This window comes from Ambystoma mexicanum, chromosome 12 (assembly GCF_040938575.1).
Source record: "Ambystoma mexicanum isolate Mex_15411 chromosome 12, UKY_AmexF1_1, whole genome shotgun sequence".
NCBI classification, from domain to species: domain Eukaryota; kingdom Metazoa; phylum Chordata; class Amphibia; order Caudata; family Ambystomatidae; genus Ambystoma; species Ambystoma mexicanum.
In genome coordinates this window covers 261,600,994-261,627,140 of record NC_090936.1, presented here as the reverse complement: position 1 = coordinate 261,627,140, position 26,147 = coordinate 261,600,994, and the positions used below count along the sequence as shown (strand labels likewise).

The 26,147-nt window shown below is 44.6% G+C and overlaps 1 protein-coding gene across 2 annotated transcripts in view; it reads left to right on the top strand.

The window, feature by feature from the left end:
• PLCZ1 (phospholipase C zeta 1) overlaps positions 1 to 26,147 on the top strand; it is a 1,796,998-nt gene that overhangs the window by 1,102,591 nt on the left and 668,260 nt on the right. For both annotated transcript variants that reach the window (XM_069628396.1, XM_069628395.1), the window contains one exon: positions 23,500 to 23,616. In XM_069628396.1, coding sequence (XP_069484497.1) covers positions 23,500 to 23,616 — 117 coding nt within the window. The remainder of the gene's footprint in view (positions 1 to 23,499; positions 23,617 to 26,147) is intronic.

The window sequence follows — 26,147 nt, the reverse complement described above, 5'->3', positions numbered from 1 at the left end:
TTGGTTTTCAGGTCCTGAAAGGCTTGTTCGGCCTCAAGAGTCCATTCAAAGCGTTTGTTTTTCTTTAGGAGAGCTGTGATGGGTTGGACTGTTCGGGAAAATTCCGGGATGAATCTTCAATAGAAATTGGCGAAGCCGAGCATGCTCTGAACTCCCTTCACTGAGCTAGGCGATGGCCATTTGAGGATGGCGTCCACCTTTCGCGAGTCCATTCAGACTCCTTGAGGTGTCAGGATGAATCCGAGAAACTCCACTTCTGTGGTATGAAAAACGCATTTTTCGAGCTTTGCAAATAGTCTGTGCTGGCGCAATTTCTCAAGAACTGCCCTAACATGTTTTCTGTGATCGGATTCTGAAGAGGAGTACACCAGGATGTCGTCAATATAAACAATGACACAGACGTCGATAAGTTCCCGAAGAACATCATTCATAAAGTACTGAAAGGCGGCAGGTGCATTGCACAAACCGAAGGGCATCACCTGATATTCGAAGAGCCCAAATTTGGTGCAGAATGCAGTCTTCCATTCGTCGCCTTCTTTTATACGAACCAGGTGATAAGCTCCTCGGAGATCTAACTTGGTGTACACACAAGCGTCTTTCACCTGGTCGATAAGCTCAGGGATCAGGGGCAGAGGATAACGATTCTTAATCGTTATTTGATTTAGGGCGCGATAGTCTATACATGTTCTAAGGTCGCCCTCTTTTTTCGGCACGAAGAACAGAGCTGAGGAGACAGGAGACTTGGACGGGCGAATAAAACCATTGGCTAGATACTGATCTAAATGCTGACGCAAATGTAGGTTCTCAGGTTCCGTAAGAGCATAAATCCTACTACAAGGTAGTTGAGAATTGGGTACCAGATCGATTTGGCAATCATAAGACCGATGGGGAGGTAACGTGTTAGCCTGTTCCTTCTGAAAAACGTCTTGGAATTCTTGGTATTCTGACGGTAGCTGTACAAGGGTGGAAGTTGCTGAGGCTAGACCCATAACTGGATTTCTTGGGTAACAAGTTGGTTCACAATCAGGAAAACTTATCTTCTTTGCTCGCCAGTCAATTCCGGGATTATGTGTTTCTAACCAAGGAATTCCAAGAATTACTTGAAATTGTGGGGCCTTGATCACATCAAACACGATTGCTTCCCGAAATCCATCCTGACCCACCAGTGTCATTTCAACAGTGGAATGCGTTACAGGCCCTGAGGCTATTTCGGTTCCATGTACTGTAGTAATGACATCTTGGGTTACTTTCGGGCAGAGAGGGTGCTTAATCCTGGAAGCCAATTCACGGTCTATGTAATTTCCAATAGCTCCACTGTCGATGTATGCTTTTATAGCATGCAACAGCTGAGGCTGTTTTGGGTCCACGAGCACCATTGGCATGACAAAATGCGAGGTCAAAGAGTTTGTTTTCAAGCTCGGCAAGCGGACCCCTACGCTTGTCGGGCTAGGTCATTTCCCGAATCAGGTGTCAATAAATCGTTATCTGTGACTCCAACCACCTTCTTAGGTGGTTTAACCGGACAATTTCGAAGAAAGTGACCGGAAGTCCCGCAATACAGGCAAAGTTGCATTTGCCGCCTTCTCTCTCGTTCCTTCTGTGTTAATGGTCCTTTAACACCGCCGATATGCATAGGTTCGGATACGTCGGTACTCTTGGAGTTAGCGTGGGTTTTGATCGGTACTCGGGTTTCGTACTTGAACCGATCTGCTTTTCTATTTTGAAGTCTGTGATCAAGTTGAACCACCAAGTCTATGTAGTCTGCGCAGACCTGGGGTGGATCTACTATCTGAGCTAGAACATCCTTAAGGTCTCCGCGCAGGCCTCGATGAAACAATGTGATCCTTTTGTTTTCTGGCCATCCAGTTTCCACAACCAGTCTATTAAAGGTGGCAAGGATAGCAGTTTGTTATCAAGGGCCTGGCTTGAGAGTGTCGAGCAAACAATCTTTCCATGCTGGCCTGGAAACCCTGAAAATTCTGGAGAATGGGATCATCCTGATTTACCAATGGAATAGACCAATCGGCAGCACTGCCACTGAGGTAAGATAGTATAAAGGCTACCTTGGTCTGGTTGTTAGGGAAGGCCCCGGGTCTGCATAGAAAGTGTAAACGACATTGGTTCATAAAGACGGCATATTTCTTGGGATCCCCCGCAAAACGTTCAGGCGGGGCCAAAGGCATGTGTCCAGGTAGATTGATTTGTACCGGGTTATTCAAACCCATTGATGTGGAAGTATCTCCGGAATTAGGTAAAGGAGTGTGCCCTGCCTGGGCCTGCAATAACCTTTTGGCCAGGTCATCTGTTCTTTCCTTGGATAGGATCAGTTCTCTTTTGAGAGCGTTAGTCTCCTGGCGGGCTGAGTGCACTTCTGCCCGTAATTCCCCCAAAAGCTGGGCCAGCTGATCTGTCTCGGAAGTCTCCGTAGGGCCCGGGTGGGAGATTGTGGGTAGGCTTCGCGTTCTGTCCCGCTCACCTGATTTCCACGGAGGCGCAGGTCTGGCTTCGAGTGCTGATGCTTCTTCTATGGTGAAGCGCAGGAATCTGAAGATGGACTCACTGGCTCGCAGGAATATTCCCCTGTGCGTGAAAAGGGAGTATTACCTACTGACGGAATAATGCTCAAGCCTCCCACTCCCTTCCAACCCTCCACGATACCCTTCCTCGATTCCCCGTGAAGTCTCACCTTAGAGTCTGGAAGGATGAGTTCTCCATCCTGCTTCTGATGCAGGGGCGCGTTGAAACCCAGTTACTTCACTGGATTGAGGTTTGATGGGAGTTCAAATAAGCTTGACTATTCAGGTAAGGCGCTGTAAGAGTTCTGTAGCAAGTTCAAAAGTTCAAGCTTAATAATAATGTTCATTGTCTTATTGCAGGAAGCGCTAACGCTTATGTCTTTTTCCCCTTAGGGGCGGGGGTTCGGAATGCCGGAGATATGGCGCAGACCCAAAGTGAAACGTGCAGTTCCAGTAAATGACAGGTAAGTTCTGGATGAGCGTTCGGGTAATGTCTTTGCATTCGCTCATTCAATGTCTTTGTCTTTTTTCCCCATAGGGGCCGGGGTCCGGAATGCCAGGAAGCGGCAGGACCCGAAATGAAATGGGAATGACCCAACAGGTAAGTCTTAGAAGGAAACTGAGCTTTTCCTATTCCCTTCCTTCTCTCACCTTGTGTTCTTGTCTTTTTCTCTCTAGGCTCTGGGAAGTGGCTGCGGATCCGGATGATCGCTGCTGAAGATGGAGGTCCCCAGGAAAGGTGAGTGAAATGCAGCGCTGCATCGATCGAAGCGAAATGCTTTTAAAATGATGTCTTCCCTTTCAGGATCGTCGGTGTGAAGTCTCCGTGATGCAGCTTTAGCAGGTAAGGTCTTCTTTCTCTCCAATTCTCTCTTAGCAGGTGACCCAGGACGCTGACAGGCGTGGCTGAAGTCCAGAAGCAGGAGCTGACACGGTGAGCGTCCAGCTGCGAAGAGCAGCACAACGCGAAGTGTGAGTTGCTGATCGGGCGTGGTTTAAATAGCTTTGGAAGAAGTTCCAGGTATGTATCCTTCCACCGATCAGGTATGTACCCTTCCCCGACCACACCCAGGGCAAAGTAGTTCCACAGGTAAAGTAGTTCCATTCAGGCCTCAAGAGGGCCTGGATGTAGCAGCATGGTCTGCATCAGGTAAGTGCACCTTAAAACACTTGAACACATGTCTAGCTTTATGAGCCTGGCGCCTAAGGTGCCAGGACAGGGGTCCAACATGAGCCTGGCGCCTAAGGCGCCAGGACTGTGTCCAAAGGGCCCCAGCTTGGGCCCGCTGGCACTTCCCTGGGGGAAATGATGCCTGCCTCTGGGGTTGCTGGGTCGGACCTGGCTCCTTGGAGGTAGGCATCATGACACACAGGACATAACAGGAAGTTTATTGAGAATTACGCAGAGATTACTCAACCCTTAACCAAATTACTGAAGCAGAGATTACCCTGGAAGTGGGAGAAGGAGCAATGTGAAGCAGTGGCTAGGCTGAAAGAATGCCTCACGAAGGCGCCATGTTTGGCCTATCCCATAAAGAACCAGGATTTGTTTGTAGAAATAGGATTCCATGATCAGTGTATGTCAGCTGTGTTATATCAGAGGCATGATTTAAATCACACAACTATTGCATATGTGATAAAGGCATTATCTCAATTTGAAACTAAATTCAGTGAATGTGAAAAAGCGCTCCTAACCACTGTTTGGGCATTGCAGAATTTCTGCCCCATCATTCAAGGAGAAAAGGTGATTATTGAAAAAAATCACCAACCCCTACAGTTTCTGCAAAGTAAAATAATTGGGTCAGGTAATTTGGCACAGACCAGAATTACTTCCTGGGCATTGGCATTGTAGGGATTCCCTGTGGAAGTAAAATATGGGCAGAATAAAAAGCCCAGTTGAATGCATGCCTGATGAAACAGAAATAGAATCTAACTTAAATGCATTTGAACAATCTCCACACAAAGCTTTTAATGAGAATGTGTGCAGGGATTTACCAACAGTGTATGTTGATGGGTGTGCATATCATGTGGAAAATAATGAAGAAAAACAACTTGTGGCAGGAATAGGAAATATCTGGTTTAAATGTGACAACATCCCAAGAGCAAGCATGAGGATTGGAACTAGAGGTAGCCAAGTAGCAGAGCTGGCTGTCATATATAAGGCAATTGCTACCACAGTTGAAAATAAACTCAAAGAGATACTTTTGGTGACCGATTCTGATTATAGGCGGAACAGTTTTGTGGAATATTTACCTGTCTGGAAGGCAAAAGGTATGCTCACATTTAACTACAATCCCCTTAAACATGGCAAGATGATTCAAGCTATAGACAAAATAGTGTCAGAAAATTATTTAATAGTACACTGGAGGAAAGTCTGTGGCCATTTAAAGATGCGAGGTGAGGACAAGGAGGGGAATAACAAAGCAGCTCAATTAGCCAAAATGGCAGCTTTAATGGGAGAGTTGTTTCCCATTGAACACTTGGTTGGTGAAATACAGGTAGAAGCGAATCTGTAACAGGTCAAATCCAATGGGTGGTGACTCTTTCATTTCGGGGATTGATGTTACATCATGCACATTAAACAAAACTGTAGGACACAGGGGTTCACAAAAGACTTTTGAAATGTTAAAGGGTTATGCTTATTTGTCACACATGTCCCAAGATGTTGAACTATACACCAGAGGCTGTTTGGTATGTGCACAATTTCAGCCTGTTTCACCTATACATAGAACCCCATTAATGAAGTGAGGTTTGACCCTCCCATGGTCTGATTTGCAAATCGAATATATTGGGCCTGTAAAAAGATCAGCCAGAGGAAATAAATATTTAACTGTGGTTTGTCTGATGTCTAAGTGGGTGGAGTGCATTCCTGCACTGTATTGCAATGCGCCACAGCAGCCACGTTACTAGTAAATCAAATATTTTCAAGGTTTGGATTACCCCAAAGGATAGAATCAGACTGGGTAAGTCATTTCACTAACGCATTGCTATGTAGGGTTTGGCAGATATTGGGCCTCATTACGACCCTGGCGTTAAGGGTTTAACGGCGCCGTAAAAGGTGTCGGCGCCGTTAAACCCTTAATGCCTGATTACGAGGTCCCTTTGCAGGACCCGACCTTAACGGCTGGTTTTACCAGCCGTTAAAGTAGGGTGCCGCAAAGGGACCTTGGTGCTAAGTACGGTGCCGCAATTTGCGGCACCGTACTTAGCACCTTCCCAATTCCCATTGAGCCCTATGGGGCAAAAATGGGAATGGGGAAGGGCCCATGGTGAATGGGGAATCACCGCCCCGCCAACCTTGGAATGGGGCGGTAATTCCGCCATTCACCATGGCGGTTTAGCGCTGAGGTCGTAATGAGGCCCAATGGGTGTAAAAAGGAAGCTGTACCTCTCGTATCGACCATCTTATTCAGGTGGAGTTGAGAGAAACAATAGATCTATAGTAGACATACTAATTATTTGCCTTTAATAGAGCAGTACAAAGTGTTTTGGATGGCAGAATTTGTTTTTGTTCAGTGGAAGTAAACGTGCATGCAAAATGCTTTGGCTGTCTTTTCATTCAGAAGGCTTATTGTGTGCTCCAGGAAGCAAGTTGATACAAGTATACTTGGGAGAGAGAACACATGCCATGATTCTAGAAAATCAGTCAGCTGGGGTGACATGAGACGTCAGGAGAAAAGAGCAGGTTCAGTAAGATTGAAAGGCCTAGGGTATACATCTAGCTGGAAGGAAGGGTGGAGATTATTTCATCATTTTTCAAAGAGAAGAGACCAGAAGTGCAACTGTGCAGAGAGGGTAGAGCCGGGCTGTGCAGCGAGGTTCAAGATTTTCTCCCAGGAGTCTGAGAAGATGGGTCGGAGAAAGGTCACAGGCTTCTAACTGGGCTGCCAAAGCTGCGGAATTTGCAACAATCCCGCTTGCATATTAGACACTTCAGAGAGGGGTTTTCGTGATAAGAAACGCAGAAGTCCTACACATTAGAAGTGAGTAATGGTAAAATGTGAGGAGTGTGCAGATAATTGTGTTTGCATTTCCCATCAGTCAGTCAGGCAGGCTTAAATGGTTACTTTTTAACAGAGTTTTTTTCCCTTTATTTCACATGTATAATTGGGAAACATTGAAGTGTAATGGAGGGAAAGTTGGCATGCCACTGTGTTATGGGCTTTCTGTCTCTTCTTTTAGATGGTACGTTCTGTAACTGTCTCAGGCTTCAAATTCTGGGTAAGAAACAAAAAAAGTGAATATTTTTATTATGACCACAGGTTACTTATGTATCTATTGCTGAAATGTTGACTTATTTTCATATGTGTATCGCAGAACGTATTTTTAAATCACAACATGTATAAAAGAAAAACATTTGCTAAACCAAATCGATGGGCTTGGGTTTTCAGTGCCCATGTGAATTCCTTGACCAAGAGGGGAAACCACAGTGTATCAGAGGTGGTAAAAATGTTTTACCACATTTACCACATGTGGTAAAGTAGGAGATACAAGTTTGGGAAACAGCTAGCAAGCTAGAAAATGTATGATGCATGTGTGTGTGGGTTGAATCATTGATTGTTATGATAAATATTATGAACAATCCGTCAAAGATGGTAGTGCAGTTTCGTAAATAAGTGACTGGAAAAACAGCTAGTGCTGTTTTGTCCCTGCAAGTGCGAAGCCCAATAATCTGCACTTACAGTCAACTCTAAGAATACAAATATCAGGGAGGGGGAGTCTTATGCCAACATATAGGGCATTTCTATAAATACGGTGTGCTTCCATGTTACCACTATTTCACCACAATACTAAAATACTACCCAAGTTATGTAATAGCCCTCTGTTGAAACCCCTAACACCCCTTAGCTCCTCCCCTGTCGGCCATCTTCAGATTTGTTACCAAACCTTCTTGTTGGGAGTCCTCAAAAATCTCTCTCTACTTTGTATCTACTATAAAACTGTATTATCTATTATCTTTAATGCAAAAAAATAATGTTTTCCACGATTCGTCGACAACCACCACAGATGACGATGCTGCAGAACCTGTGGACGGTTTTCTGACACCGTTAATGTTTGAAATTCACTGTCTGGGATTTGGGCCTACCTCATGGCTGAGTCCACAAGGAAGAGCCCGTTTAAGCCCTGTGCCCGCTGTTGCCTGAAGAATGTGTATGTTGAAGATCACCAGGACGATTGTCTATATAGTCTACACCCACATCACGTAATGCAAGACTGTGAGATCTGCCAGTCTTTTTGAAATAAAATCCTGCATTACCATCATTGACGCCTCATTGCGTGGCTCAAGAATGCCAGTGGGGCATCTGACTCCGCTTTTGTACAGAGTCGTGCCTCTCGAAGGCAGGGCAGGACGGCCTAGCAAACCACCTCCAGTAAAATGTCTAGGTCGCACAAAGAGCTCACCAGTGGCAGAAAAAGAAACAGGAAGGTGCCTGATGATGAGCCAAGGTCGTCTCTCAAGGACAGTGCCACACCAGAAAAGGTCAGTGCCCAAGGTGTTTCTAAGGGCAAGGGCAGTCAAGGCCTTTTCCCACTGGCCAGCGGATGATAACCCATCCAGCAAGTCTACACATTTTTCAAAATGTGCTGGGCATTCCTTGTCGTTAATAATAAAATCTGCCCCGTTGATGTCAGTGGCCAAGTCTACTCTGACAGGTGGTCAGGCCGGATGCAGGGAAACAAACAACAAAGAGCTTCATGTCGTATCCTTTTGAAGTCCCTGCCCATTCCCCCCAACCAATCCCCCTTCAGGATGCAGCCCAGTCCTCCCTAGTATGCCATGGCCTCCAGATCTCGCACGGGGGGCCATGGCTCGGCTTACCCCCCTCTTGCCAACAGGGTTCTCCGGTCTCAGGAAACCTTCATGGCTCCCATGAGACTCCTGCATTGGGCCCTGACGAGACAACCTTGTCTGGGAGAAGACCCCTTTCCTAGGTAGGTATTTTACAGACTGCCCCCCCTCTTTCCTGGTAGTGTGTGGCTGGGTCCTCTCGTCCGGGTAACCAGTTGGAAGAGGGTTCAGAGGAGGCGTTGAATGCTGGTTTTGGTTTCAGGTCTATTCTGGGGTTCACAAAGGGTCTTCCTTCTCTTCTCTGATGGGGTTTATCCTGGGGGTCCCCTCTGGGAAAGCCTGACCGGTTACAAACCCCCACAGATGGATCAAGTCATTTGGGCCAATCAACCGACCTAGAAAGATAGTCCCCCACCAGTTGGAACGCTGCCGGTCGGTCCAGGGTACTGGAGGTATACGGTTGTAGGGTCAGGACTCACCTCAGGACTCTATGGTTTGAGTCCTTTTGGACGGCCAACTATTGCAATGGGGCCTGATTCGTGAAGATGAGTGGGAGGATAGCTCAGGGGCAATGCGCTCGCCTTGGAAGCAAGACAACATGGAGCAACACAGGTTCGATCCCGGGGTCCGTGCTTAGTAACATCTGGGCATTAAGCATGTTATGAATAAATAACCAATTACAAGCAGCCCCATAAATAGTAACGCAGAGTCTCTGCCACCCACTTGATTGCTAGGCATTCGTTTTCAGGAGTGGAATAGGGCAGTTCATATTCCCTGAGAAAGAACAGCCCCTAACCCCGATAGAAATGTTTGGCGAAGTTAGGGCACCTTAGCACCAGGAGGGAAGAGATAATCTTCTTTAGTGCTAGAAAGGCATTTTCTGCTTCCTTGTCGGTTGTCAGGTCATCTATGTGGGATGAGCGTAGGGCATCCGGAAGAGGTGAAGCAATTGATGAAAATGCAGGTATGAAGCAACAGTAGTACCCCACCACCCCTAAGAACAAGCTGATGTCTCTTTTGGTAGTAGGTAGGGCCACTTGTAGGATGGCATCCACTTTGTCCATCTTATGCCTGATTTCTCTGTTGTCCACAATGTATCCGAGATACTTCGTCTGGGTGGTGGCCAATGTAGTTTTGCCTGGGGTAATATGAAGACCTGCCTCCTTCATCATGGTGTCTACTTTGACGAGGTGGTTGAGATTATCCTCCCAGGAGCTACTGAATACTACAATATCATCGATGTAGGCGGATGCATATTCAGCATGAGGAACTAATAACTCATCCATAAAGGACTGAAAGGTGGCCGGTGCCCCATGTACCTCAAAGGGCAACACTGTGAATTGGAACAAGCGCTTGGAGGTGACAAACAGTCTTTTTCCTGGAGGGGTATCTGCCAATCCTCCTTTGTGAGGTCTATGGTGCTCAGATAATGGGCTGTTGTCAGACGTTCCAATAGTTTGTTGTTGTGGGGCATTGGATAGGCCATAAATGTGGATATGGCATGCAGTTGCCTGAAATCCATGCACAAATGTGTCGTTCCATCTGGTTTTGGTATCAGGACAACTGGGGAGCAACATGCGCTGGTATATGGTTCTGTGACATTCAGTTGGAGCATTTCAATCGACTTCAGATCTCTTCGTTTCGGATATGCGGTAAGGTCATATCTGTATGATCTGTCCTGGAATGGTGTCAATCGTGTGTTCAGCGAGGTTAGTTCACCCATGTAGGCTGGAGAAAATGTGGGCTACAGGACCTAACCCCTTTAATACCTCTTCTTTTTTTGAGAATTCAATTGAGTTCAAACAAACAAGGAAATGTGAAAATCGACTTGCACACCTATGTGGTTAGTTATAGAATTATAATGAAATTTCAGAATGCTAAGAAATAGACTTCAGGTGCAGAGGAGATAATAAACAACCCTTGCATATGGGTTGTGACATATAACAAAGAACAATCAAGTTCCCAATTGTGGGAACTCCCATCCCCTGCACACTATTGGCTGTTTTAATGGTGGCCCAACGCGTTTCGTGAACAATCACTTCTTCAGGGGCAACATAGAACAATTTTCAACACTTTCATTCTAGAAAAAAATATATTCAAATATAATACACATTAGTGTACATGGTAATAACAATATTCACAGTATCAGTTGAAAAAGACAAGTCAAATCATTTTAAGGTATATCAAATGCTTGTTCCTTAGTATAAGAAATGTAAATACTTGTTTGAGCCTTATTGATTTATGAAACAGACTAGCATCACATCTGTAAACAAGTATCTTATTATTTCAGCAACTAGGTTTATAGTCAACAAGTTGTGCACGAAAGCATGTTTTTCTGATATATATATATCAATGATACTTAATTGATACTATAATTGAATAAATCACTTTCTGACCAATGACAGGGCTTAGTCTTCCCGTTAATTCCTGGGTGCTACATTATCGACCTGCCAGGTTGCTTGATTACACCATTTATTGTTAAGACTGTATACTTGTGACAAGTGTTTATTCAAAAGTTATCTTTTTAAGTTCTTATGATGGATTCAAACACCAAAAATCCATATGATTAGAATGTGAACTCCCCCTATTTTTTGAGGCAGTCAGTCTGGTGGAATATGTCTGTAACTACTTATTACTTATAATATGTATATATCGATTGGCTTATACCAAAAGGGTTGGTATTTCTGTAGGATGGAGTTGGGCACTATTGTTTGCCCCCGGAGGTGGCCATGGCCTTAGTCACTTGTTCCAAGGCATCCTATTTTTTCTCATGGGCTGCACTGTACAACTGGAGGGCTTGCTGGAAAGCCTGCCTGTCCGCCTGATCTTGCTGACTTTGGAGCTGGACCAATTGCTGCAATTGTTTTTGTCCTTTAGCCAGGGTTTTAATCAGGACTTCCATAGTGTGTTTCACCTGCCCACTGCTGCCACCACTTTGTAGGCCGCCACTTGTAGAAATGAGGAACAGTGGCCGTGGTGCAAGAAAATACTCTTTATTCAGGTATAAGTTCTCCTGGTCCCAGCGGGGTATAGTTTGCAACGGTGTCAGTCCTTTACATCAAGGTCGGGCAACCCGCGTTCTCCCTTGAATACGGAGTGTTTCTTCTCTCCTTCCGACGTTCACCCTGGTCCTTAGTATGCCCAGCGGTACTCCGACAGCTGGTCCTGCCGGATGGAGGAAACAAACATTAAACATCTTCAGATTGGTATCCTTTTGAAGCCCCTGCCCATTGCCCCCCTAATCCGCATTCAGGATGCAGCACGGTCCTCCCTCATATTCCCCGCCCCTTTTCCGGTGCTCTGCCTGTTCGAGTCACCATGGCCTCCCGATCTCATTTCAGGGGGCATGGCTCTGCTTACCCCATTCTTGCCAACTGGGTTCCGCAGTTTCGAGAAACCGCCGTTGCTCCCAAGGGACTCCCGCCTCTGGGGGAAGACGCCTTCCTTGGGTAGGTACTTAACAGACTGCCCCCCTCTCTTTCCTGGTAGTGTGTGGCTGGGTCCTCTCATCCGGGTAATGTTGGAAGAGGGTTCAGAGGAGGTATTGAATGCCTGTATTGGGTTCAGGTTTGTTCTGGGGTTCACAAAGGGTCTTCCTTCTCCTCTCTGATGGGGATTATCCAGAGGGTCCCCTCTGGGAAAACCTGACCGGCTACAGAGATATAGAGAATTTGAATTAGGAAGAAAACCATGATCCTGGCCTTCTCCTAATTCAGAAGAACTCGAAAGTTGGTGAACTGATTCAATGGGAAATTAATGTTTGGATTGTGAAGTGTCGTATTTGTAACTATTTCAGCTCAGGAGTAAACCAAGAAAAACGACATCTCCTCCCAGGAAAGTTGTGCTAAAGAATTATTTGTCATAAATTGTAGAATTCAAAAATATATATGTTCATGCAGTTATCTGAAAAGTCGAGCTAGTTACCAAGTAGTGAGATTTTTAGAAAAAAACAAAATGGAAAGATATGTCAATTTGAAATGATGCATCTTTCTCTTCCCCCAACCTCTAAACTCCTTGCACTACCAGCTGGCAGTGGCCAGACTAGTCAGAGGGGGAGAAAGAGAGAGATCCAATCCATAGCGTTGGAATATTCATAATATGTAAGTGTCATCAGCACTATATAATATCAGTTTTCATTCTAAAAGGTGAGAAGGGCAAAAAGAGGAGAGCAGACTGACAACAACAGAGAACAACAGAGAGCTGACAAAAGGAAGGCTGACACCCAGGAGAGCAGATAGACAGGAGACCCTGGGGCACTTGCTGGGGACCTTTGCCTGGAAGCTGGGAGCCCTTTCCAAAAGAGAGGCCTAGAATCTGGCTGGAGGGACCTTGCTGGGAATAGAGACCAGAGGTGTGAGCTGCCTACCTATTCCTAAAAGAGGGTCTGAAATCTGGCAGACCTCTTGAGCTAAGAACAGATATCTCCCATGTAAGTAGATATATCCCAAAGCTATCAATTGTGTAGGGCGCTACCTAGCTACCTGCCTTTAACCCCTTGCCTTAGACCCTGGCCATATTTGACTAAATATATCACTTCATTAATTCCCTTAGAGAAAAACACCATATCCATTTAACCCGAAGTGTGAGGGGAAGTTGTCTTTTTTAACCCATTCCTTTTCATTAGTGGGTGCTCTTCTATTAGTGGGAAGGGGGGTAAAAGCATTATACCCTTAGCTTATTTAACTAGACATATAATTTAATTAATTCCCATAGGGTCAGCTACCATGGAGGGATGTGTTTGTCAAAATTCAAAATTGAAAAAGATTATCCCAGTGCACAGTAAATGACTCTAGTCTTTAATGTAATTGGGTAACCCTGTTTTTCATTTGAATGTGCTAGTGTGCCCAAAACCAAAATCTCAACACCTTGCCTTCCCTGTGAAAACGAGGTGTCCCAAACAAAAATTGTTCCTATTCATTCCAAATTCCCCAAACCCTGCATTTCATTTTAATGTGCGTTTCCCAAACAATGTTCCTATTTGCATTGCAAATAAAAAGCCCAAATGAAATGCCCATTATATTCCCCCTCCCTGTACCTTACCTTCAAACCAGAGGGGTCATATATAACTCATGCGTGAGGTTGGGGCGTTACTGGGTGATAATGAGCATTGTGATAACCCAAGCAATCACTGTGTGTTTTTAAAATGTCCTATCTGTTAATGTGCAAAGAAATCGTATATGTGTTGTAAGAAAACTGAAGGTGTCTTCCTGACTAGTTCCCGGGTATCTGTCATTCAGGTGGCCAGGACACGGCCATCGCAATTGGATCCAGTTCATGGGGGTAGACCAGTGCGGGAGGATCACCTGGATGGGCGGTCCTCAGGGAATGGAACCGGAACACCAACGGGTGAGACCCTTTTCACCTTCTGTTAACCCCTCTTCCCTATCCTGCAACATAGGACACTCAACCTCTCTACCCCCCTCCCCCTTTGCAAATTAAACACATTCACACAGCAGTAAAGATGGCGGACAAACACCCAAGCCGTCTACATGACAGGCAGAGTGAGTCAATTGACCAGAATCACACACACCTGATGGCCCTTTCCCTTCCCCACAGGGATAAAAGATGGGGCACAAGAGCACAATAGGAGCAAGGCAAACTGCAAAACAAGAGAGCTAACTCATCAGGGCAGTTCAAGAGGAGGAGAAAGACAGTGCGAACTGAGAGGGTGATAAGGAGAGAAGTGACCTTGTCCTTTCCGACCAAGAACCATGAAACCTCTGCGGAAGGAATCGTACGACTGCGAACAAAAGCCAGCGTGTGTTGCAGCAGATATCAACAGTACACAGGGCCCTCCTCCGCTGATAACCAAGCTGGGGAGAGACCCTTGTCTCTGTGGTACCAGCCTTGACTACAGAGAAAAGAAAAGGCTAGCGCTTGATCACAGCCGGTGAGTCGAGGGGAGAACTGATAAGAAACCGAGCTGTGTTTAACGACAAGTAGCAAACGGCTAATTGAACTGTACAAAAATCAATTGATACCGAAAGGGGGAAAACAAGCAACAGAGGAGTCCGGCACCACTTGGGTGCTCACTCAGGAAACTCTGAGTGATTACCCGATTGTTGAAACTACCGTTACCAGAAGGCCTTGGGAAAGGGGAGACAGAGGGTCAAAGTAGTCATACAGGGGTCTTGTAAAATCCTGTACAGTCGAAAGTCTTTGGCCGATGATTATGAAGCTAAGGGAGGTGAATCCTGCATCGTAAGAGTTGATTGAAAAGATGTCCGATTGATGATGTTGGCAAGAGTGAACCCGAAGGAGGTATACCGATAAAGAGGGGGCAAAGGCTAAAGTCCTGATATACAGTGTGTTGACATGAGTGAACCCGGCAGAGGGATGTCCACAGTGAACTGTTTAAAAAGACATTAAGAGCTGTGAATGTCACAAACAACATTGTGTTAAAAGCCATAGTGGACCCGGCTAAGGGAGGCTGACAAGAGAAGGAGAATCTGAGCCTGGAAGAGGGGGACCCCGGGGTGAAAAGGCATCACCCAACACATAAGCAGAAAGGAACTTTTGTTTGTTATTTTGGATATATTGGGTCCACGGAGACAAGAGACTTTTTTATAGAAAAAGAGACTTAACCACCGAAGGCTCCGATACTTCAGAGCAGAACTGTTGGCTTGTACTTGGAAAGCTTGAGCGTGTACTGTGCTCCAGAAACCTACATTGTCCCATGCTCAAAATGTGGGTAAGGGAGACCCTGACTTCCGCATCCTGACCTATTATTTGTAAATACTTCCTTCTTTCTTAGGAAGATCATCCGACACTTTGTTTGTATTTAGCGTAAGGATTGGCAATATGTTTTTCTTAGTATAGCCCCTATTTGACAGAACACCACTAGGACTGCCTTATTATTCTTTGATGGTCGATGCTTGCTCCCATATCAGATTTAGGCTTAGATTCAGCATTTTTCCAACCTACCCTTACAGTTTAATAAACACCATTGAACTATGATCACTTGTGTCTGTCTTTACTGTTGCCACTATGAGTTCCTTACAGTGTTTTGATTTCAAATCTTCAAATTCAATCTGTGTTTGTTGTAGGAACTGAAAGTCTATTAAAAACACATGTCATTCAAATGGTGAAAACAATATGCATTTGTGATTATTGTGTTGTGCCAGAGTAGGTGGCTGGTGTTGTAGTTTATTGAGTTGAGAGTGACCGTCCAATAAATTGTGACACCACCTTTACTACACTGGTGGCCACATTGCAGCAAAGGCTGCCAGAAGCGGCACCAACCCTGGTGGTACCACAGCAGCCACCCATTGGACGATTACGTCCTTGCTGATGGAGACCCGGATGAGGCCACAGCTAGAGACTCTCCACCAGATGAATTGGGCTCATTCAATGCGCTCAATGGCAGGGCGGCGAAGATGTTCAGCCTCGCTGCGGAGGAACACCGCAAAGAAAGCCTCTAATACCAACAGAGGGTACAGCAGAGGAAGTCCATAAGGTCCATTCTGCTACTAGAAGATGTGTGGGAAGATGGCCTTATCACCATGGCACACCGCTCAACAGCTCTGGCAAAAAAGGAATGTTTTGATAAATAATACAGGGCCCCAGGCACCTCCCCTGTCTGTCATCTCACGCAGCTGACACAATACTCTTTTTTTCTGTGCCTTAGCCAGGAAAAGAGCTGCCAATTCATCATCTTCCTGCTCTGTTACTCTGGACAAGAAGGGAAAATGCATGGATGCCTTTGGCAATTAATTAAAATGACTGCAGCCACTTCCATCAAGGCTGCTAATGCAATGGCCATTCTCGCCAGATACGATCGCAAGTTATGGTACAAACTGGGACCAATCCTAGAATTTGCCTGATGACAAGAAGCAAGGGGCAACAGACATTCTCCACGAGGGCGAGTTAGCATCGGATCATGCAATTTCAGTGTCGGTAGTGTGAAGCCATCATGAAGCAAGACACAGACAACAGATTCAAAGTTCAAACGAAAATGGGTTATTAACTTAATTGTCAGGACAGTTGAAGGCCTAGCTTGACCCATGCTAAGGTGGGATTTCCCTACCTAAAGAAACTAAGGATAATCTGAGTCAGTAAGTTCAACTCAAAAGTCTGTGTGTGTCCAAAACCTATGCTTGCCCTCACAACTAAAGCAAAACAATGTGTACAATGTCACCGACAAAAGAAATAGCGTTCCATATTTTGTGCTGAGCTTCTTCCAGCTATTGACTTACTCTCCAGCTCAAAGACACAAAGTCTCTGAGATCCCTTTCCCAAGAAGACACCACAGTTCTAAAGGAATCTCAGGGGTTCCCTTACCCAAGAAGACAACACAGTTCCAAAACAAGATCTCGGGGCTCCTTTCCCCAAGGAAAGAACAGTTCAAAATAGGTCTCAGATTCTCCTTCCCCAAGATACCAGCTTGCTCAGCTTGTCAACTTGTACTTACGTTCAGTCTCTCAATAGTCAAAACCCAGTTCCAGGTCAACTTTACACTCCTTCTAGTTATTGACAGTAAATACAGATTGCTTTCCTCTGCTTCACTTCAGAAATCTCTTTCATGCACTTTTAATTGCTTTCTGTATGTTTTTTTGGCTTTCAAAGATAGGGTATACCCGGTCTAGGCGCATTTGTCGGACCACACGGTCCACCCATTACAGGTCACACAACCAATCACCTAGGCTTGCTTCCTTCCCCACACAGGTTCTTCTGTAGCTGCACCTGTGTTCTGATTCACACCCACTTGGCTCTCTCTTTGCCAACCTATTGGCTTTGTCACTGTGTGTTTCACTCTTTGCTAGTTTCTGTAGTGTGCCACCATGAGTTTTGTTATACAGTTCACTTCATGGTGCTATTTTCCCTTCACCACATTGATCTCACACTCTTCAGCAATGTTCCATACTTGCCTCACATGGCATTTCATCAGATTCACTCTTAACTTGCAATATATTGTATGTGTTCTTCACACCAACGTTGCCCATTGGTTTATTAAAAGCTTTCATATGCTTGTCAAAAGCTTTCATTCAATTTGGTATTCAATAGTATTCAGTTCTTATTTGCTCATAGTTTGTAGTAATTATCAAAACCCTTTACTTTGATTCACTGTATCTTGCACATTATTCATCGTTCATTCAGCATTCCCTTTTGCCACGTAACAGCCTCAGGAGTACCCCAGTTCGAGTGATCTCTTTTCGTCACTCAACGGTCTCCGTCGTCTCCTCCGGGCAGCAGTCACCTCCTGCTCTGCTCCACATGCACGTTCTCGTTGGACAGCGAGCCTAGCTCGCCGTTTGCTTCTCTCCCTCTCTCTGTGTGGGTTGCTTGAGTCCCGTGGACGCTATAGGTGACTTACAATCATTGGATTGCTTCTCTTGCCCACAGCTCCTGATGCAGGCACCGACCAGTGAGGCTGTGGCCTTCGTACAGCCCTTCCTGTCTCCGGTCCCAAAGTTCCTTCCAATTCTTGCCAGCATCCTGGTTTCTCGACAGGAACACCCTCAGCTGTCTTTGTAGTCCTCAGGATTTCTCCCTCTGCAGGCCTCTTTGCTGGTCTCTCTCTGGTCTCTATGGCCTCCACCTTTTATACACCTGCAACCATTTAACTTGTTGCATGTCTGAGTCTTCATGCTCAGTTGTCTGACCACAATTAGTGAAGCACTCTGACTTGCCTGACCATTACACCGGTCTGTAGGCCTCTTCCTTGTCTCAGTAGTAGAGTGGTGAAAGGGTCTTTGTGTTTTGCTCCTAATCACTTCTTCCTCATCCCATTACTATAATGGAATGAATGAGAGGAAATGAGGGGAGACGGTTTACAAGAGCCTATACAGGCATGGGGAGGGTGATGTTGGTTCCCATTTTGAAAAGGGGGATACCATGTCTCACCTGTGGATATCCTCTCCCCCATCCCCAATGACCCTCCAGCCAGGTGATCCTCCCTCGCATCTCCACCTCCAGGGTCAGGATCCAAAAGCAATGGCCTTTGCCTGGCCACCTGAGAAGAGGATTAGGTCTGGGGATACCCTTAGGTTTGTCACAGTAGACATTGTAGACACAGGTGTTCGCCATCTAGGTAATCGGGCAGTGCTTTGCCAAAAAGGTTGGCTCAAGGCTAAAGACTTCTGCTACAGATTTCCATCTAAGCAAGGGTCTTCGACATGCCATTCGATGGCATCGACCTGTTCGGAAAAAAGGTAGACAAAACCTTACTCTCCATCAAGGCTGACATGGAAACTGTGCTATCCCGGGGCACGTTACAACAAAGGCGCCAGTCCTTTCCCACTGGAAAAGGATGCTTTAAAAGAACTTCACGGTACAGATGCTCCTCATACCAATCCTCTTCCTTTTACAAGACACTGCCATACTCATCAGGTGAGCCATATAGGAGGAAGTTGCAGTCCTATAGAGGCACACAGTGCTGCTGGGCTCCTCCCAGTCCAGGGGCCAGTCAAGCAAGCAACCATGACCAGTCCAGAGCCCAGCCCTCTCGCTTCAGCACCCCGGCAGGAGGAAAGCTGCCACAATTCGTCAGGGAATGGAAGACAATCAAATCCGACGATTAGGTGCTCTCCCTTCTCCAGCAGGGTCACTTGCTGGAGTTTGTAAATGTACCCCCGGACATTCTACCTGCACACAAGCCGGAGAAGTTATGCCACCTCCTGCTACAGCAAGTGTGGGCATTGCTTGTTAAATGAGCGGTAGAGAAGTTTCCGATAAATAAACTATCCACAGGAGTCTACTCGTGCTATTTTCTGGTAAGAAAATAGTTGTTGCACAACACATCAGGGGGGTTGAAAACCCACATTAGATGTAAGGGTGCTCAACAAAATCCTCAAGGTGTGGAGGTTCCATATGGTAACATTGCAACAAGTCCTGTCCCAGCTGAAACAGGGAGACTTCCGTATGACCCAAAAATGATTGTACTAGAACACAAAAGTGACTTCAATTTCAGTTTAAGCTTAAACTGCTCTATTTTACCTAGGATTCCCAGCCTGATGACAGGGTGTCAATCCAGAAAAAGTAGGCACCCCTCAATGATAGAGACAATGTATTCTGTTGGCCGAAGACCAATCGCCTCATGTGTTTAGTATTAGAAATACATAGCCATAAGCTTGACTAAAGTGCAGCCATTTTGAAGGGATTGAAATCGCCATTTTGTTTTCTAACATTTGCCTCTTGCTTTCTGTTAAAACTGCTTTGCTGAAAACATATTCTGCTCCACTAGTACATTATTGTTCATGCATAGAGCAAGGCCGCGAGAGACTTGTTGAAACATAACGCAGCGACCCAGACAGAAATGCCCGGTCTCCTCCCCCACAAGTCCTTTGAAGTAAGCAGCAAGGCATTTAATCAGTACACAGGTGCCAGCTAGTCTCGCTAATACAGTAGAAATGTTAGAAACGAACATTTAATGGCTTGAATTATGCTCTCCTTTACGGCCCCCCTTTCCTGAGCCCTGTAGAGCCCTGGAGAGCGAGTTGACCCCCAGTACAAGAATAGAAACTAGGAGATAGCGAGGCCTGGAATGTGAGAACAGAAGAGTGTGTTCTTATAACAAAGAATTGTGTCTGCAGGCTCATGAAATTGCAAACTGTTGCTAAATAAATGCCTGAAGGTGTCATACTCGTTACAATTGTCAATCATCGAACCCAATTCAAAGGAAATACATTATGGGTGGTATTGAATGTGTCACCACTGATTGTGAGATGCTTGCTTTGTATATATGTAACTGTTGTACGATTCTCACTCTCTTGCATCCCCCGGGGTCTGGAAACACACGTCGTGGGGCGTGGGACCCAGTTGACCAACTGTGACTTTTTGCTTTGCAATAAACCCTAGCTTTTGGGAATACAACCTTGTGTCTGTCGTATCAGTTTGTGTGTGGTGATTGTGCCTTGTTTCACTACGTGAGGGTCCCCCAGGGGCCCCTTCAAGGGTATATTCAGAACATGTAAATCTATGAAAGATACCAATGCTGGAGAACAGGAGTTACAGATAAGTAACTTATTCCAGACTGTGTGCCCCTCCTCATATGTCATTCCTCTGGGTCAATCTGCATATGCCATTCCTCCCTATCTGTACTCCAATGCAATCATTTCGGCTTATAGGTGTCTCAAGCGAGACCTAATATCCCAAACTAAATAAACATGTGATAATGGGCAGGAGAAATCCTGACACTTCCCTTTCTGCCACAGTATTTATAACACATGATCTTAGCAAGGCATCTACAGACTGTGTACCATGCATTTCATTCTAGATGTGCATTTACCACTGGATGCAACCCAAACGGAACTAGACACGATAAAGACCACTGCACGCTTTCACAGGTTGACACTTTTATATAGATGTTGAGTTACATCAGCCAGAAAAACACACTCTGCAACAATAAGCATTTTACATTGGGCACATGTGAGAATATAAGAAAACACTGCATAAAAAAGCATTTTACATTGGGTCAGCATAGCAATTCAAATGCAAGGGTTTTCCTTCTAACCTAAGACATCCTAACTGCCACTCTCTGGCTATGAAAGATAATCTCTTCATTGGGTCCCAGTGGCTGCAAGGATCAATTTCAAGACCTTTTTGGGTTGTCCACAAGTCCTTCTGGGGCCTGGGTCTGCAATACCTTCAACTCTCCCATCGGAAATATCTTCCTACTCAATCTCTTCACTCCTTCACCTCCAACTCCCTCATTGGCAGCAGCTTCTCCAAGCAATGAGATGGGGGTAGATCTCTTTCTTCGGCTGGGGGCTCACTCTGGAACAGCCTCTCTGTCTCTCTAAAACTTGAGGAGAACCATCTTCAGTTCCGGAAGCACCTCAAGACCTTACTGTTTGCCTCTGCCTTCGCTCTTCCTCTTCCTCTCCTCTGCTGATCTCTCTCTGCTTCGGAATTTGGCACCTCGCTACCCTCTGATTTCGGGCCCAGATCCCTGAATACTCTGCCGCACACTTGCACTGCCACCTGGCAACCCTTGCACTTGGGTCTGTATCCACAACCCTACAGTTCCCTTCTTGCACTTATTTGACACCCGTTGTCTGCACCTTATTCTCGCATTTACCACCTGCTGGTAGCACTATTTGTTGTTGTTTTGATCGCTGTTCACCCTTCCCTTTGCACTTTCACCCTTCCCTTCCCCCTGCACTTGCATGTTCTCGATGTCACTGGGCCTAGTAAGATTGTTGTTTTTGTCCTCCCTTGTTCCCCTCCCCTGCCTCGTCGCACTCTGAAACACTTGTGTATGGGTACGATATAAATAAAATATCATATCAATACACTATTAATACAGTGTCAGCTCTCAGCTACTCTCCTAGCCTTGCCTAATGTTGGATTAATAGCAAGAATACAAGATTATGAGATTGGTGGTTATAAGATTGTGACCCGCTCTGAATGAATGAATAAACTCCCAGATAATACTTTGGATTCTGGCTACTTTGCTAATCCTTTGGTACCAAAAGTATTAAAAACATTCTGCCTACCGTGTATACTCAGACACCTTGCCTATTACTGACACAGAGCTCTCTGCTTTTCGGAATGATCGTCGTGCCCTTGATTTGCCATGCCCTGCTTGTAGCCAAATACGAATCGGCCCGTGTCTGAGAGGACACAACCCTCGATTCGAAACAAGGCCTTCAAGTAACTCCCACTGCAGCTACACCACTCTTCAGCCGAGCCGAGAAACTTCCATGGACAGCTACGCACAACAGCCTCTCCTTTCAACCAGCCAGCAGTCTCTCTCTCTCTCTCTCTCGCTCTCTCTCTCGCTCTCTCTCTCGCTCTCTCTCTCTCTCTCTCTCTCTCACCAGGCAGCCCCCAGAGAAAGACAAAAAGACACTTTCATCCTCTTTTCTCCTCCTTTCCCCTCCAATAAACCTCTCAGTGAAAACTGCTGATGTCTCTGTACATTTTCTTTACCATTTTCCCAGCCTCTTCCATGGTGACATCTGTCACACCATGTGCCAGAACCTTCCAGCACCCATCCTGCCCCCTCTGATTTTGCTCATGTAGTTTTCCACCCCCGGCTTAAATGGCTTTTGTACAGCATTCTACATAATATAACCTCCCAATAATGTTGCATCTTCTTTCCTATCTTCCTGCTCTGCACAACAAACGTTTATTCTCAAGGCCCATTGCGCTGTTACGCTGCATGCTCTGCCTTGATAAGCACCGCTGTTCAGCTTTCAATTTGACATTACTTTCTGAAACTAGTGATGATCAGTGGATGTGTTTGCGGGCCTGCTGCAATATCAGTACTCTCAGAGCCTGAAGAATACCAAATCATGCCCACTCAATTCACCCCTATACTAAGTGTTAGCAACCAATGTCACCACCCTTTGCACCCAATACTAAATGTTAGTAACCCATGTACTACACTAGACACAGAATATGCTGCACAAATTCTTAGCTTCAGGGTTGTCCAACTCCAGGCCTCGAGGACCGGATCCATGTTGGTTTTTAGAATACCCCTCATTAATATTCATGAGATACATGTGCATACAAAGATTCTGAATGTATGCACATTTTCCCTCATGAATATTAATATCCTGAAAGCACGTCAGGGTTCCGGCCCTCGAGACCCGGAGTTGGACAACCTGCATTTAGCTCCTAACCTCCCACACTTACAGCATCATGGTCAAAGAGAGAAGCGGACCACTCCTAATCCCTTTTCACTTTCTATGATGGTCATTCATGCATCATGGTAAGAGGGCCAGCAGGGTGCCAGGAGAGAGAGATATCTGATGTGAGTGTTCAACTTCCTGAAGTACCTCCACAATTGCCTCAGATGCCTTGATTGGAGTTTTATCGGCGAGTGCTTTGATAGCAATCTCTCCATCCCTCCTGGTGGATAGCATATCTTTTTTCTGAGATGTGTTAAGGTTTGGAAATTTGTATCCGATATTACAGATTTCACTTTTGGGTAAGAGTACCTGTTGCTCTGAATTGTGATAGTTAATTTATACTGCACTGAAATGTCTATATGATGTGTGCATTATGTACTTTATAAAGTGATCCAATATGTATGTGTGCTCTAAAATACCATAATGTGATGCTTGGATGGCATACTCGACAACAATAATGGAGTTTACTTTCATTGTCTGCATCTCAATAAACAGGAAGTGTGAAATTCACACATCTAAGCAGCGTGAAAATCAGAAATGTCATAATTATTATTGTATTCATTTGTTTTTGACCTCTATCAACAACATTCTAAAGAAAGTATTTGCTTTTTTTCAGCTGCTGATTTCGTAGCTCACACGACAAGATTTTTCACCAGAATATATCCAAAAGGGACTAGGGTAGACTCATCAAATTACAATCCTCAGCCATTCTGGAATGTAGGATGTCAAATGGGTAAGCATTTATGTTATATTAAATGAAATATGGCCATTTTCATTTTGCTTAATTTGTGTTTTTTTCCTCTTGGTGGAATTGTGACCATTGAAAACCAAAGCACTGCGATCTCTCCCCAGGATGCATAAACTACAGTGCAGCAGAGTCAGCCATTTTAATAAGTTGTGACTTAACACTATACCCAGCAATACATTAAACAACTAACTAGAAAGGATGTAGGATGATATCATTGCAATGCATATTGTTTTCATATGTAGCAATGTAATACGGGGTGTATGCCAAAATATATAACAGTTCTCAGCATTTTAGAAGGTGACGTTAAAATGTTGAGTGCAAAATAAAGGAGGGTTAAATAAACAGTGCAGAAAAGGCAAGCATGTAACATTCCAATATTCTAGTGCGTTGATGGTGGGGAAAGATACATATGTATATAGAACGAATATGCTCAGGCACAAGCTACTGGGATAAAAACATACTAAGCGCTTTAAGATCAGACTTCGATTGTGGACAGCCAGATCGAAAGAGCAACAAGGATTCCGGAAGCAACATCCTGGAATTCACAGTGAAAGGGGATCTAAAATCGAGGACCACAGCTTGCAACAAACAATCCTGAGTTGGAATCCCTCTGCATGAACGCTCGGGAACTGTACACAAACACTTGTGTATGAGCACAATACAAATGAAATATCAATTTCAACTGCAACCAATTCTGCAACCAGGTCCACTGCATGAGGTTTTCCCTGAAATGTCCCTCATTGCTTTCAGACAGCCAGGCAATCTCAAAGAAATGATTATAAGAAGCAAGCAACATCTACATCACACAGAAAATGGAACCATGCCATGTAAAAACAGAAGATGTCTAACCTGTACACATGTTTACAGTTCAGATACAATAAAGATACCCCACTACCCGGGCTAATGATGACTGCAATTGTCAACTTGTAAGGGGGAATTTCTGACAGTACTCATAATTGTATTGCTAGTGATTCCAGATATACGGAAAACAAAAACGGGACAAGGGACAACCTAGTCATGTTCCACTAGGGACTGAAAATGTTTCTCCCAACTTATTATTAATGCAATGCTCTGCCATAGTATTTTGAGACTATGGCAGTAAGATATGTGTTCAGTCTCACGCGAATCAATGAAATGCCCTTTAAACACAAAGGTAATTACACCAAGTGAGAATTAATGGAATGTGACATGATGAAAGCCCATTGCAAATGTTACCTTGGATAAGCCGTGCTTCGTTCATCTGCATGTATTAAACGCACTCACCATTTGTCAAATCTCTCAGCAAGGATTTTCGAAAAGCTTTCACTAACGCAAATTATGAACGTCAATGGCCTGTATGAATTTAAAATCTTATTTGTTTTTTAATCAAATGTTCTGATTAGTTAGCGGGCACATGACCAGGGATTCTGACCACTTCTCTGGATAGAATTTCAAAAGGTCACGATTCCATCATACAGTTTTGGTCCAATTAATGTGCATAGGTCCATTGTCATTTGATTGGGCCCTGCTGCTTTCCCACTTGCTAGTTTAGTGACAGCCTGGTTCCCTCTTTGTTTGCAATTGCTGTGTCAAGTTCAAATGGTAGCTTCTTCCCCATTTTCCACTAGCTAGTTTTGATTTGGCTGGCAAATTGATTGATTTAATATCTGAGCTTGTTTTTTGGGCAATCTGGATGGTTATGTCTCCCACATTTTCCCCAGACTCATACACTTTAACTCTGAAAAAAAAAGTATTAGCATTTTCCTATAGCAGGCCTTTAGCTCACTGTTATTGTTTCAACGTTTAGCCTTTGTTTGATACATTCTCATTCAATGTAGCCTCTTCTAGAATTTCAATTTGATCTAAAATGTCCAGTATCTGTCTCTGTGTATATCTAATGCACACAAAGGATACCCCAGAAGGAAGATATTTGACATTTTTCACAAAGCATATTAATGCTACCATTTCTTAAACAAGGAACGGCTATAGGGAGATGGGCATTCACAGCATGTGCCATACTACATTGTTATGACCTAAGTTTAAAACCACTGATTTCTAAATATTGACATCAGACAAACATATTGTACATTTTTACAATGGAACACAGGGTCTAATGCATTAAAAATGTGTCCACATAGTATGCCCACAGTGCATATTTAAAAACATGTTCACGATTATTTTCACAAACTTAATATATATACATATCCAACACAACCACAATATCTGCAAACCATTCCTTCGTTAATAAAATATGTCTCTGGTAATAGCTCATGTACTAGTTCTGGATATGTTATTAAATATCTATCAAATGCCCATCTAGTTAGTCCTGTGACACTGTAGATTTGAATTGTTGTGTTCTCCTTGAGTGGTTTGATATATGCCTGGCATTCATTTTAAGGTGCATGTCCTTAACATTAGAGGGTAGTCTACTCTAGCATAGTCTGTGAGAATATAATGTATACCTTGAGTCACTTGAGTAAATATCCCTGCATATATTGATTGTGTCAAGCTCATAGCTTAGATTCTTTATTGTGATG